We start from the raw sequence: 13493 nt of genomic DNA on the forward strand, positions 1-13493 counted from the left end.
CGTTCCAGAATGCTGTCAAACACCAATGAACCTTCAGTGAAGGCTGACTGACTGGCAACTGCAGACATTCACTTTATTATAGGTGGCTGTAAATACAGTAATACAAGGACACGTTTGGGAGAGTTTGGGTTTCCTCAGCTGAGAAGGCAGAGGCAGCTTTTAGTCACTATGCTACCTTACATTGCATTGCCACCTCGTATCTGAAGTGCTACATTATGTAATGGTTTTTCAGAATTTAAAAAAAACACATTTTTTTTTTATCTGAATACAAATGCATTTGACTTTCCTTTGTATTGTCTTGTGCAGCGCTGAAGCCAGTGAAGGCATAGAAAACTGCATGTCAAGTCCAGACCATGTAGCTGATATTGTACACCGGATATTTTATAATACAATTATTTCCATTGCTGCATGCGTCTGCCTCCGGGATCAGTTTCCCAAACATCCCCACATTGATCATGATTGATGAAACACCATAATAATAGACCGTAGAATTTTCACTCTGTTATTTATTATTGATAAATAATAAAGTTAAAAACAAAGCAGCAATGTTTCGGGCAGAAGACCTTCACCAGGATGTCAAAGTGCATGGACATCTTCATTTCTTTGTTTGCTTCAGCAGTGCTTTAGTTGAATGTTATATCTTGGGAGAGGTAATGGCAGGTCATTCTCAATTCTCAGCTTGAATGTCAGATCTAAGCCTGGTTTCCCCTTGAAGACAATAAGTGATATCAAAAAGCAATGCTGGAATCTGTTGGTTACACGTTATGAATGAATGTATTTGCAGCAAAGGGGGAATCCATCCGTCTGTATGCTCCTGTTTCACTGAGAAACTCCTGATACAGAAATACAAGCGGAATAAAAAGCATTGCCCTCCTGACATGACTTTAACTGGGAATTTCAATATGTAATTGTCTTCTCTAATGAGTGTACAAACTCATTGAATTGGAGGTAGTCTCCCCCCGCCCCCCCCCCCCCTCACGCGCGCACACACACAGACACACTCTTTCCTCCAGAATCCATGCTGGTTTCTGTAATGTTACCCTAAATTTCAATGGTTCATACACACGCCACTGGTGTGTGCGTGTGCATGAATTGTGCCTCCTAGCTCTGCCTACCAATTTGATTAATAAAGTTTACTGGATTAATAATAGAGGTGTGCCTTCCTAATAATTCTGAAGTTTTGTCCAGTGAGGCTCAGTGCTGTTCCGACAATGAGACTTTCGGGGTTTGATTTCCTCCAGTTTAATTCTTGCACAGTTGCAAAGAGACCCTCTTTAAGTAAATGATCAGATGAGATCTTGTCTTGCAATCCACGCTCTGTTGTGTTTTTCATTATAAGCAGCAATTGAAAGTAATTGATATTCTCATGGCACGTCTAATTGTTCATGATGGTGTCTGGTAATAATTGATGCTGCTTTATTAAGGGATGTTGCACTAGGTGGCTGTTCCTGTTTTTCCCCTCCAGTGGGTTTTTGCACCATGCATTCTGAGGTGCAATCCTGCAAGCAAATTCTCTGTCTTGACTAATAAAGAGCTTGTGAAAGGTGTTTATTGCGCTGGAGAAGTGTGCTGTCTGTCTGCCTGTGCCACACAGTAGAGTGCACAGTAGAAGGCCTTGTTTGTATGATCCCTCAATTAACTCTCATCTGGAAGGCACCAGTCCCACTGGTGCGTGGGGGGTTAATCACTGTTTTAGACGTAGAATCCACAACCACCCGCAGTAACACATGGTGAGCTGGGCACTTGCTGTAGAAAATGCCTGGCTGTGACGGTAGTCTGTTGGTATTGATTTGGCTTCCTTGAACCAGACACCAAAAGAAGCTGGGACCTGAATCAGAGACATTGAGAAGATCCCAATACACTCCAGAAATTAGCTATTGTGGAGCATGTAATGTGTATGTGGGTTTATTTTATTTAGTTCTGTTTTATAATTTTTTTTTACCATAGTGCTGCCCGAAACGATTATTCGATTGTCCGGATCCAGGTCTCCACAGGGGAGGATCATTGGTGTTGACCGGACTATTGCACTATTCCAAGTGAAACAAATGAAAGAAAGCTGCTTGCGTTTGAGTGGATCGCTGTTCTCCACAGTCTTAAGAAAAGCAGCAGTCATCACAAACCCCAGCAGCTAGAGCTCAATCCCAACAATTGAATAATCTGTTTGTGCTGCTGCACTGCGCAGGCTGGGGTTGACCAGGCGTGTGTGTGGGAGTGGGGCTTGGCTTGGCTTGGCTTGGCACGGCACAGCCCTGGGGATGCAGTCCCTGCACTGTGTGCAGTGTGATTTGGTTCTGTGTTTAACGTCTGTTTTGCTGTCATGTTCAGAGGACCTGGAGGAGGAGAGGCGGAGCCCCAGCGCGCCCGAGCTGACAGAGAAACACAAGCACCAGCTGAGACACCGGGAGCTCTTCCTGTCCCGGCAGTATGAGTCTTTGCCAGCCACTCACATCAGGTACGAGCAATCGCTCACAGAGACAGGCGCATCAGGTACGAGCAATCGCTCACAGAGACAGGCGCATCAGGTACGATGATTGCTACCCTACACGCAGCTGCACTTTCCTTTGATGACATGCAGGCGCAGAGACATGTTCTCCTCTCTGGCACGCGCCCTCAGCCTCACTCCTCCACTGAGTGCTTTATTTCTGTAGTTATTTATTTCTTACACTTCAGCGTTTATTGCGATTAAACTTTTTATTTAGAGTTTTTTAGTGTATGTTAATCTGTATAGAGGGTATGTGGGGGCTGTCTCCATGTCACACTTCCTTTTTCTTGTACATATCGAGAGAACCGTTCTGTTATGAGAGAACCTGGACATGCTTTGGAAGATGTTATTGAGACTCTAGGAATCTAGGGTTATACTGGGCTGTATCAGCCAGAGTGCTGCCCTGCTCCAGCAATCCAGGCTGCCCTTGTCTCCTGAAGATCAGCCCCAACTCTGAAAACCCCAATCCTGCAGAGTCCTGCCTTTGTGCAGCCAGGGCGTGAACGCAGTGCCCTGGAGCTCATTGAGGTGCTAAAGGGCAGCGAAGCTCTCCTACACTGCAGGGCTTTTAGAAGCCTCTGACACTGTCAGAGAAAATGAAGGGTTTTGTTTCCAGAAAAAAAAGAAAATCTGCTCATAAAAATGTTACCAGAATCACTGTCATGAAATTTATGAGGCTGTGTTCTTTTTTTAATTTCCAGACCTACACAGTTACATCGCTATCGCACAGTAAATGAGCCCTGGAAGAGGACAGGTGGCACTTTAATTTTAGTAATTTGGGTCCCGAACAGTCAGGGCATGGTTGGGTTTGCAGTCTGTGTGTTTTTTTTTATTATTATTATTTATTAGTGTATTTATTAGTGTGCTTTGTTTTGTTTTTTGGTCTGGAATCCAAAGTGAAATATGGTGTGTCTCATTTACAAGAGCTAGACTTATTACAGAAGATTCAGCGTCTTGTATATAAACTTAAATTTCGCATAACTTGTGTTTGGATATTCACTCAATTTAAATGTTTGTTTGAATATTCATTCGTTTTCAAAAGTAATAAACGCCATTCTATTGCTCTGAACGCAGGCAGAGACAGCAGGGGCAGGGGCAGGGGGGCGTGGCCCGTGTGTGTGTCTGTGTTTTACAGCAAGACTTTACAATATGTAACATGTTAAAGTAGAAAAATATCCCAGGAGAAAAGTTTTTGCTCAAAAGAGCCAGTTTGCCTACATTTCGGTATGTTTACATACCTTTGTCAAGGAAAAGTGTGTTTGAAAACAAACAGTGGAGGTACTTACAGGCTTTGGCTGTCATGGCAACTACAATAATTTATTTCTATTTAAATCTATTAATGTGATTGTGATGTAATTCACCACATACTGTAGTTGATGATGTAATGATCTACTATTCCCTTCTATTTAAACCTTCAGGCATCCTGGTATTGAGTTTATTTATCCATTTATTTTCTTTTAGTCTTCTATGATATATTTTGTCATTTGTAGTGAATACAAACATCTGATTTTTGTATCTGAATACATGTCAAAAAAATATTCGTTCGAGTATACAGATTTGTCCCAGCACTACATATAACTGAAGTATCTTCTAGGAAGTTAGACTTTTTTATGATTTTGGTATTGGATTTCATTAAAATGTCTGTTCCCAGTAATTGAAAAATTGTTTAGCCTTTTGTGCTTCCGTTTTTTTTCTCCCCGACTGTTGCCGCTGGAAATTCGGTTTCAGGTTCTTGAGAAGCCGCTGGTTAGGAAGCTGAATGGTGTGGCTGTAGGGAAGGGGTTTGAAAAGCAGGTTGGGTTCTTGGTGGGTGTACTGGCGCCTCCTAAAATGAGTTTGCTTTTTTGAGTGACCTCTTCCAGTAGGGCAAAATGAAATTAACGACACAATGATTTTTGCTCCAAGTGCTTATTGATCCTGAGTCTGTGAAGCTGTGTAACGGACAGTGTCTTGCTGTTTCTTGCATTTCTTTCTCTTCCCGGTCTGCAGACTCTCCGTTCTGGCCCGGTCCGGTTCAGGAAGTGCTCCAGACCAGTCAGTACAAGTGAAGTCCAAGTCCAGGGGCATCTCGTTTGAAAAGCCTTTCTAAATATTATTATATTCTCTGTAGGAGTGTAACAGTTCATCATGTATCGATGAATCGTGATACTTTCCTTACGTGATGTATCTTATCGTAATAGGGTTTGTATCAGAGGTATCGTGACATCACAAACTGTAGCTGATTGCAGCTCAACAAGTGCTTATTGAATGAAGAATAAGTGTGTTTTATAGTTGGTATACACACTCTCCCAAACTCATCATTTTTGTCTTAACAAAATGGTCCATCAATTAATGACCATTGGATCTTATGTGTCATACAAGTAGCCAATCAGGACAATCGCATGTATTGTGATGCATATCATATAGCAACCTGCTAGCCAATCAGGACAGTCTCATGTATCGTGATGCGTATCATATCGCAACCTGCTAGCCAATCAGGACAGTCTCATGTATCGTGATGCGTATCATATCGCAACCTGCTAGCCAATCAGGACAGTCTCATGTATCGTGATGCGTATCATATCGCAACCTGCTAGCCAATCAGGACAGTCTCATGTATCGTTATGCGTATCATATCGTAACCTGCATATCGAGAGACAAGTGTATTGTTACATCCCTAATTCTCTGAACCAATGAAGCAAAGGCAGTGTTGTATAAATGCAATTTTCTCATTCTATGAATACCTACTAATCTGCCTTTTTAAGACGGTGTGTGAACATGGCTTCAGGGTTGTTCATTTTAAACTATGAAGGAGTGGATTGGCGTTGGGTCATGTTCAGCACTCTCAATGCCTGGCCCCTCCCGAGGGACCGGGGCTCCTGTTCAACACTTAATGTCTTTCTTCCTTGGCAGGGGGAAGTGCAGCGTGGCCCTCCTGAATGAAACGGAAGCTGTGCTTGGCTACCTTGACAAAGAGGTAAGGAGCAGCACGAACTGAAATGAATAAAGCAAGGGGGTTTATTCAATCGATCTGATTACCAGTCTATTCAGTCATTAAAAAAAGGGGTCTTATCAAGATAAGATCACTAACCGAGTGCGAGACTCTTTAGTCTTTTAATATTCAATCTGAACAAACCTGCTATTTTACTGGTCTGTAGATCCGCCACTGTTTAGATCAGTTCAGTAGTCCCCGGGATGTTTTGCAGTGGAGAGCGAGAACGAGTTTGCTCTCCTTCTCCCATTCAGTGCCATTGTCAGGCTGCTTTACACTTTTGTGGAGGTGATGGACAGCTCCAAGTTGCCCCTTGGTTTGCTCATCTTTACTTTCTCGGTTACCTCCACCAGTGTATTTAAAGGAACCCTCTGCGCCACGTCCCTATTCGAATTTGCAGGTGTTCCCTTCATTTTTAATCGGGTCTGATGAGGCAGCCGGCTCCTTCTGCCTTAAGTGGGGAACTTCATGGTTTGTTTTTCTAACCAGAGAGAGCTTTGATTCATGGTCATGCACACATCTAATAGGAAGATACTTAAATTGCATACAAATTGTGCAGAAAGATATGAATGATAAACACAAAAGACTAATTGAGTTGAGGAACTGAAGTAGAAAGATGAGGCTCGAAAAGGAGATGAATCTTGTTGCAAAATTATCAATTACCATTCCAGGTACCTCCTTGTGCTTTGAATTAAAATTCCATTTCCATACCTCCTTGTGCTTTTAATTAGAATTCCATTTTTTGATTCGCTGTGCAGATTTACATTTCTAGTTTCAACTTCTTATGCATCAATAAGGAATGGGCTTTTTATATTGAGCCTCTTAATGAGCCTATTCTGTTTGCCTCAGAGTCCGAGGGGGCATGTCTGGATTTCATTACAAATAGAAGTACAAAGAGCCCTGTAATGTGGGTGAGTAGCAGCTAAAGGCTGTAATGACGCAGCAGTGAGCAGCGTGTCCTGTTTCAAACCTGCAAACCCCACCCGCCCCCTTCCTTCCCCTCTCTCCTGCAGGACTCTTTTTTCTATTCTTTGGTGTACGACCCCACACAGAAGACTCTCCTGGCAGACAAGGGGGAGATCCGAGTGGGACCTCGATTCCAGGCAGACGTTCCTGACAAGCTGCTGGAAGGTGAGTCTGGCTGTTCTAACGCAATCCCAAAATAATAAAATATTTGCATAGCCTGGGTACTTTTCAAAATGCTCCAGAACCAGTGACATCAAGTCTACAGTGTTTGATGTTCTGAGGCAATGCTAAAAACTACATATATTTATTTCCCCCAAATGTCATCGGAAGAGATGCTTTTCTTTTCTTGAGCGGTTTTCAAAGGTACAAGGCAGACCAATCTATTGCTAGGCTACATAATTGCAGTGAATTGCTTGCTGGCCTAGATTCCCCCAGGCATGGAAAAGTATGATTGTCCCCATTCAGTGATTCCAGAGAAAATGTAGTTATCAGGTGTGCCAAAGCATGGAGCCTGGTCACAGCATTACTGCACTGAGAGAGGAACTAAACGAGCATTAACCTCTTCAGCTCACCGTAATTGCATAAGTTGACAATCTTATGCAATTACAGGGCTTGCTCAGTTGAGAAGGGTTTTTTCATGGAGAAAGCAGATGATGATGGCAGGTAGTTTACCCAGCCAGACCCAGAGGTGTAATGGCACAGCCGAGACAAACTCCTTTTAAATGAAGATGAGTGTACGAGACCCAGAGACCTGAGGAGAGGATAAACCCCATGGAAATATCAGCTGACTCGAATCCCACCCTAGGGGGGGTTGGCTTCTGCAATCCTCTGGTCTGGCTTATTGAGACCTGCTGTACTCTTTACATCACTGACACAAGGAGGTGATATCCTTGCCTTGCAGTTACTTAGACTTTCTGGGATTCTTGATCTGTTTCAGTAATGGGGGATTAGCACAGTAGAAATAGATTGGATTGTTCTTGTGTAACCCCCTGTCAGCACAGTGTCCCTGGTACGTTTTCCCTGTCCTCCTCACAGATTGAAGCCCTGTCAGCACAGTGTACCTGGTACGTTTTCCCTGTCCTCCTCACAGATTGAAGCCCTGTCAGCACAGTGTACCTGGTACGTTTCCCCTGTCCTCCTCACAGATTGAAGCCCTGTCAGCACAGTGTCCCTGGTACGTTTTCCCTGTCCTCCTCACAGATTGAAGCCCTGTCAGCACAGTGTACCTGGTACGTTTCCCCTGTCCTCCTCACAGATTGAAGCCCTGTCAGCACAGTGTACCTGGTACGTTTCCCCTGTCCTCCTCACAGATTGAAGCCCTGTCAGCACAGTGTACCTGGTACGTTTCCCCTGTCCTCCTCACAGAAGCCCTGTCAGCACAGCGTACCTGGTACGTTTCCCCTGTCCTCCTCACAGATTGAAGCCCTGTCAGCACAGTGTACCTGGTACGTTTCCCCTGTCCTCCTCACAGAAGCCCTGTCAGCACAGCGTACCTGGTACATTTCCCCTGTCCTCCTCACAGATTGAAGCCCTGTCAGCACAGTGTACCTGGTACATTTCCCCTTTCCTTCTCACAGAAGCACTTCACATTGAAAGGTCCTCTCTTAGACTCTTTGTTCATATATTTATTGGTGTGTGTCATATTATCTTAGTTAGGTTAGAAATAAATATTGCTCCGTGGCTCCTAAGTTTAATACCCTGCCAATGAGCCAGCTGCTGCGACACCTCCTGTATGGTTCGTTCGCATCTTCATGACTGTGCTGGGAAACCTGCCTGCCCTGAATTTGGAATGCCTTTCTCGTAGCTGATGTGTGTTGAATGCACAGGAGTGAAAGCAAAGGGGAGCCAGCAGCAGAGAGCAGTGGAGCTACACAGGGATGTTTAGCACTAATGGAAACCATTGAAATGTCATTAAAATCCCACAAGCCTCTAAACTATAGGGTCGAGGTGATGGCGTGCGGCAAAGTGGATGGAATTGGATTGTGGGTTTAATGCTGAAACTCTGATTACTAGCGAGAATTTCTCAAAAATGCAGGGCAGTGAACAAAGAGAGTGAACACTGAGTGCTTGAGACTGGTGCTGCTCCTGCCTCTGGGACCTCTCTGTTATTTGTGTTGAAAATTTAACTCAGTCTTTCCTGAGGTTTAAGCTACTAGCTGGTGAAAGCAGTGTGCGTGGAGAGGTTAGGGTGGGCTGGCTGGTGAAAGCAGTGTGCGTGGAGAGGTTAGGGTGGGCTGGCTGGTGAAAGCAGTGTGCGTGGAGAGGTTAGGGTGGGCTGGCTGGTGAAAGCAGTGTGCGTGGAGAGGTTAGGGTGGGCTGGCTGGTGAAAGCAGTGAGCGTGGAGAGGTTAGGGTGGGCTGGCTGGTGAAAGCAGTGAGCGTGGAGAGGTTAGGGTGGGCTGGCTGGTGAAAGCAGTGAGCGTGGAGAGGTTAGGGTGGGCTGGCTGGTGAAAGCAGTGTGCGTGGAGAGGTTAGGGTGGGCTGGCTGGTGAAAGCAGTGAGCGTGGAGAGGTTAGGGTGGGCTGGCTGGTGAAAGCAGTGAGCGTGGAGAGGTTAGGGTGGGCTGGCTGGTGAAAGCAGTGTGCGTAGAGAGGTTAGGGTGGGCTGGCTGGTGAAAGCAGTGAGAGTGGAGAGGTTAGGGTGGGCTGGCTGGTGAAAGCAGTGAGCGTGGAGAGGTTAGGGTGGGCTGGCTGGTGAAAGCAGTGAGCATGGAGAGGTTAGGGTGGGCTGGCTGGTGAAAGCAGTGAGCGTGGAGAGGTTAGGGTGGGCTGGCTGGTGAAAGCAGTAAGCGTGGAGAGGTTAGGGTTAGGGTGGGCTGGCTGGTGAAAGCAGTGAGCGTGGAGAGGTTAGGGTGGGCTGGCTGGTGAAAGCAGTGAGCGTGGAGAGGTTAGGGTGGGCTGGCTGGTGAAAGCAGTGTGCGTGGAGAGGTTAGGGTGGGCTGGCTGGTGAAAGCAGTGAGCGTGGAGAGGTTAGGGTGGGCTGGCTGGTGAAAGCAGTGAGCGTGGAGAGGTTAGGGTGGGCTGGCTGGTGAAAGCAGTGAGCGTGGAGAGGTTAGGGTGGGCTGGCTGTTGAAAGCAGTGTGCGTGGAGAGGTTAGGGTGGGCTGGCTGGTGAAAGCAGTGAGCGTGGAGAGGTTAGGGTGGGCTGGCTGGTGAAAGCAGTGAGCGTGGAGAGGTTAGGGTGGGCTGGCTGGTGAAAGCAGTGTGCGTGGAGAGGTTAGGGTGGGCTGGCTGGTGAAAGCAGTGAGCGTGGAGAGGTTAGGGTGGGCTGGCTGGTGAAAGCAGTGTGCGTGGAGAGGTTAGGGTGGGCTGGCTGGTGAAAGCAGCAATTTACCAGCTTCTCTATTTTCATATAGCAAACTGAGTGATGGGGATTATACTTTATAATCTACAGCATACACATTTTAAAGGGAAAATGAATCCTATTTTATACTGTTTCTCTTGTATAAATGATGTACATTTTGTTACTGCTGTTTTAAAGTAAGATATACATATATTTAATATGTGTTTTAAAGGGGTATTTCATCATATCTTCGACTGTTTCTCAATTGATTTGAAAACTTAAAAGGGGTTGACCAACAATCCGAACTAAATGCAGCACAGAAACCAGAACCAGAGGACACGGTGGAAATGAAGTGGAGATAGACTCTGGACAGGGGGAAGGAGACACTTCTTCATATAGAGAGTGGAGAGGGGATGGGATGGGTTGCTTTGTAATGATGTTGAGGCAGAATGACTTACGTTTGCTGAGTCAGAGATGGTGTTATTTATTGAGCTGCTATAGAAATGTAATGTATATAAAACCTGCTGAACTCTGTATTCTTAACCATAGGTAAATAAATCACAGTTCACTAAGTCGGTCTCCGAACTTAATTATCCGGCTCCCTTTTTGAAAGCACAGAACGTTCCGTTTAAAATGAATCTGGCTCAGTGTTCAGCATCTCTTTGGGCATGTCCCAGGTGAAGTGCACCAGCAGTCCATGATGGATGTTCGTGTAGCCGAGCCCACCTGCCTGTGCTCTAGCCAGATGTCCCTGTTGATATGCTTTTTTTCTGTATTTTGTTATTTTTATTTAATAACTAAAAAGCAACTGTACATCTTGGCAAAAATCCATTTGAGACAGCTGGATACTGCTTTTCAGAGCGCCTGATTTTGGCAGATTTTCAGCGACAATTGAACTTGTAGCAATAACTACAACGTTTGCTGTGTTGGATTTAGTTTATGAATGTCCTGTCTCTCTCCACCGCACATCTGTAGAGAACAATGAGGTGTTTCTGTGAGGGATACAGATTCAGAAAACATGTTATAGAAAAAAAAATGTGTGTGGGTGGGGAGAGGGGGTTCAGTTCCATTGTCAGACTCGTAGGACTGTGAAAGATGTCTGGGTGAAGTCGATTGTCTGCTTTAATGTCTTATTTTTTTTAATCAGAATTTGTCTGGCATTATCACAGCCTGTAGAATCCTAGTTGCCGGCTTCTTGCGAGTACTTTCTGATTTGCAAAGTAATGGCAAGTCATTTTTAACTCTGCTGCCCCATTATTATGAAGGTAGGGCAGCAGAAATGAAGCTCACAGCTTTATCCCATTTTGTTTGGAATCAGGGAGCTCTCAAAAGGCGTCCGTCACCTAGGATTCTAAAACCGTTTGAAGCTGTTTTCCCCTTTTTATAATGTGATATCAGCCTGAGGATGGGAACTCGGAAGCGCTGTGCTCCCACAGAGCCCCTATCGCATGTCTCTCCTCCTCTCTCTCCTTCTCATTGTTTTGTCATTCCCAATTCAATTAATTATCTCAATTATCTGGACGGTTGAAACTGTAATTGGCGGGCGTGAGTAACTGTTTCCCCCCCTAGAACAAGAGGCGCTGTTGGCTTGTGGTGTTCTGGGACCTCTGGCACAGCTGCTGGACTCATTCTGCCTACACAGCTTGAAACCAGGAATTCTCTAGTTGGGGCATTACTTTGTAAAGTTGTGCATTTAAATATATGAATGTCAGGCACCTTTTTTCAAGCAATTAGGCAAGTTCCCTGGGATGCTTGCACATGAAGGGTGCTTTTGTGAAAGAAATTGGTAAGGTAGTTGTAGCTGGGGACTTTATGCTTAAGACATATTGCATTTATTAATTTTCTTTAACACTTTGCTGAAATATGCCTTGCGATTTCCTTGCATTTCCCTGAACATCTGAAAAGGTTAAAATGATAATAAAAATGAATAACAGAAAATGACTTTAATTCCGGGTTGTGAACCTACAGTCCTGTACAGCGGCAGTAACATATTGAATGAATCTGTGTGATTTATTAAATGTCTCACTATTTTAGGTGCCATTAATTAGAACTTAAAAAAAAAAAAAAAAAAGTTACGTTGTGATTTAATGCTGCTGAAGATAATGGGATACCAATCCTTTTTTTTGTGTTTCGCAGAAATGAACTGGGATGATAAATCCCAAGGAGAGCGCAGTGAAAGGCTTGCCTGGTTTCTTTGCAGCATAATGAATGTTATACATCAAAAAGAAATCCTACTTCATGCTGGGCTTTGAAGTTTTGGAGCAAGGGAAGAAAACTGCACAAAATTGAAATAATGAGCTTGCGGTTGTTTTTAAATTCACTGTGATAATAGATTTTATTTTAATATTATTATTATTTTGTGTCTTAAAGGGCACATAAGGACCTTTTTATTTTATTGTGTTCCCATGTGTTGCTACAACTGTTTCCGTAAGGTGTGTGTATTGTCTTATTTTTTTTTGTACATTTTGACCACTTTTTTAAACTTTTAAATTGCGTTCCCTGCCCTGCATGGTCCTCTCAGAACTACATTTCCCATCATCCTCCTGCTCACATATGTAACTGAGATGGATTTACCAGTGAGCAGGAGGAGGAGAAAATATAATGTTCTTCATAATAATAATAATCACATTCACACAATGAGAAGATTTTATTAATTGAAAATCAATAAAAGTATATTGTATTTAACTAATTTCTTCAGTATTTCCAAATAGATGTGTAGATGTATTTTGAGTAATTTACATGTTAAACCAGATCACATATAAACAGTCACTGTTAAATTTCCTTTTTTTTTTTTAAGTCTATTTCTTTGTTTTATTTATTTTATTTCGTCTCCACAGAAGAAGCAAAAGGAGACACTATTTACATTTCATGACTAGCTACAGTTTTTTTAATGTACTCGTGCTGTATTCGCGTTGTTCGCTTAGCTCCCAGTGTGCATACTTTATTTGCCTCGAATTTGCTCGCTCGCGTCGTTCACGGCTGGTGTGCATAGCCTTTTAGGCATCCGATTTCTATATGGATACATATAAAGTAAAACCTCTATAATCGCAGTGACCTGGGACTGTTCAGATAATCGAATTACAACTGATATTATTCTTTACTTTCCTGATCGACACCTCCAAACAAATCTATATGATACAACCCCTTTACCTGCAACGCATAACACACAGTCCTGCCCTGTTGTGTAAATATCACTAACTGAGGGCTGAATTACACATGTTCTGCACACAGCTAGGCAGGTTACCAGGGGCTGTGCAGATAACACACGCGATCTCCATGTAATTGTAACGGTTAGGGTTCAGCTGTAGATATACTTTCTAAAGATCTCGTTTTGATTGAATCCAGGCCTAGGACAGGTATCCATTGTGGTTGTTTGTTTGTTTGTTTTAGGTTTGTTTTTATTTCGGGTCATGGCTGACCTCTTTTTTTTTTTTTTTAACCCTGCATAGACCCACACCCTGACGCTGCTTGCTTCGAGGTCTACAGGGTGTGTGTGGTTGGGCCTTAGTGCTATGAAGGGCTGCAGTACCATGGGGTATGACCTCAGCACCTCAGAGTAGATCAGTTTTGGCAGCACATTTACACCGTAAAATAGGGTGATGGGCACATAAATATTAATGTAATTGCTTAATAAACGGAGACTGGCAGCTAGCTAATGAGCTGGTTGATTTTCACCCTGCAGCTCATCGTTTCAGGACTGAATGTGCTGTGCCTGGAGGAGTGATGGGTACAGGGTCACGTTGCAAGCTTTATTGCATTTTATTTCTTTAATTTACTTTCTTTTTATAGTTGTG

At 43.8% G+C, this 13493-nt stretch overlaps 1 protein-coding gene across 5 annotated transcripts in view; it reads left to right on the top strand.

Annotated features, from left to right (window-relative positions):
• LOC117403011 (metastasis-associated protein MTA3-like) overlaps window positions 1-13493 on the top strand; it is a 48485-nt gene that overhangs the window by 11237 nt on the left and 23755 nt on the right. For all 5 annotated transcript variants that reach the window (XM_059024727.1, XM_034004824.3, XM_059024724.1 and 2 more), the window contains exons 4-6: window positions 2326-2452; window positions 5375-5438; window positions 6467-6584. In XM_059024727.1, the coding sequence (XP_058880710.1) occupies window positions 2326-2452; window positions 5375-5438; window positions 6467-6584 (309 nt within the window). The remainder of the gene's footprint in view (window positions 1-2325; window positions 2453-5374; window positions 5439-6466; window positions 6585-13493) is intronic.

The sequence above is a fragment of the Acipenser ruthenus genome, chromosome 5 (genome assembly GCF_902713425.1).
Source record: "Acipenser ruthenus chromosome 5, fAciRut3.2 maternal haplotype, whole genome shotgun sequence".
NCBI lineage: Eukaryota > Metazoa > Chordata > Actinopteri > Acipenseriformes > Acipenseridae > Acipenser > Acipenser ruthenus.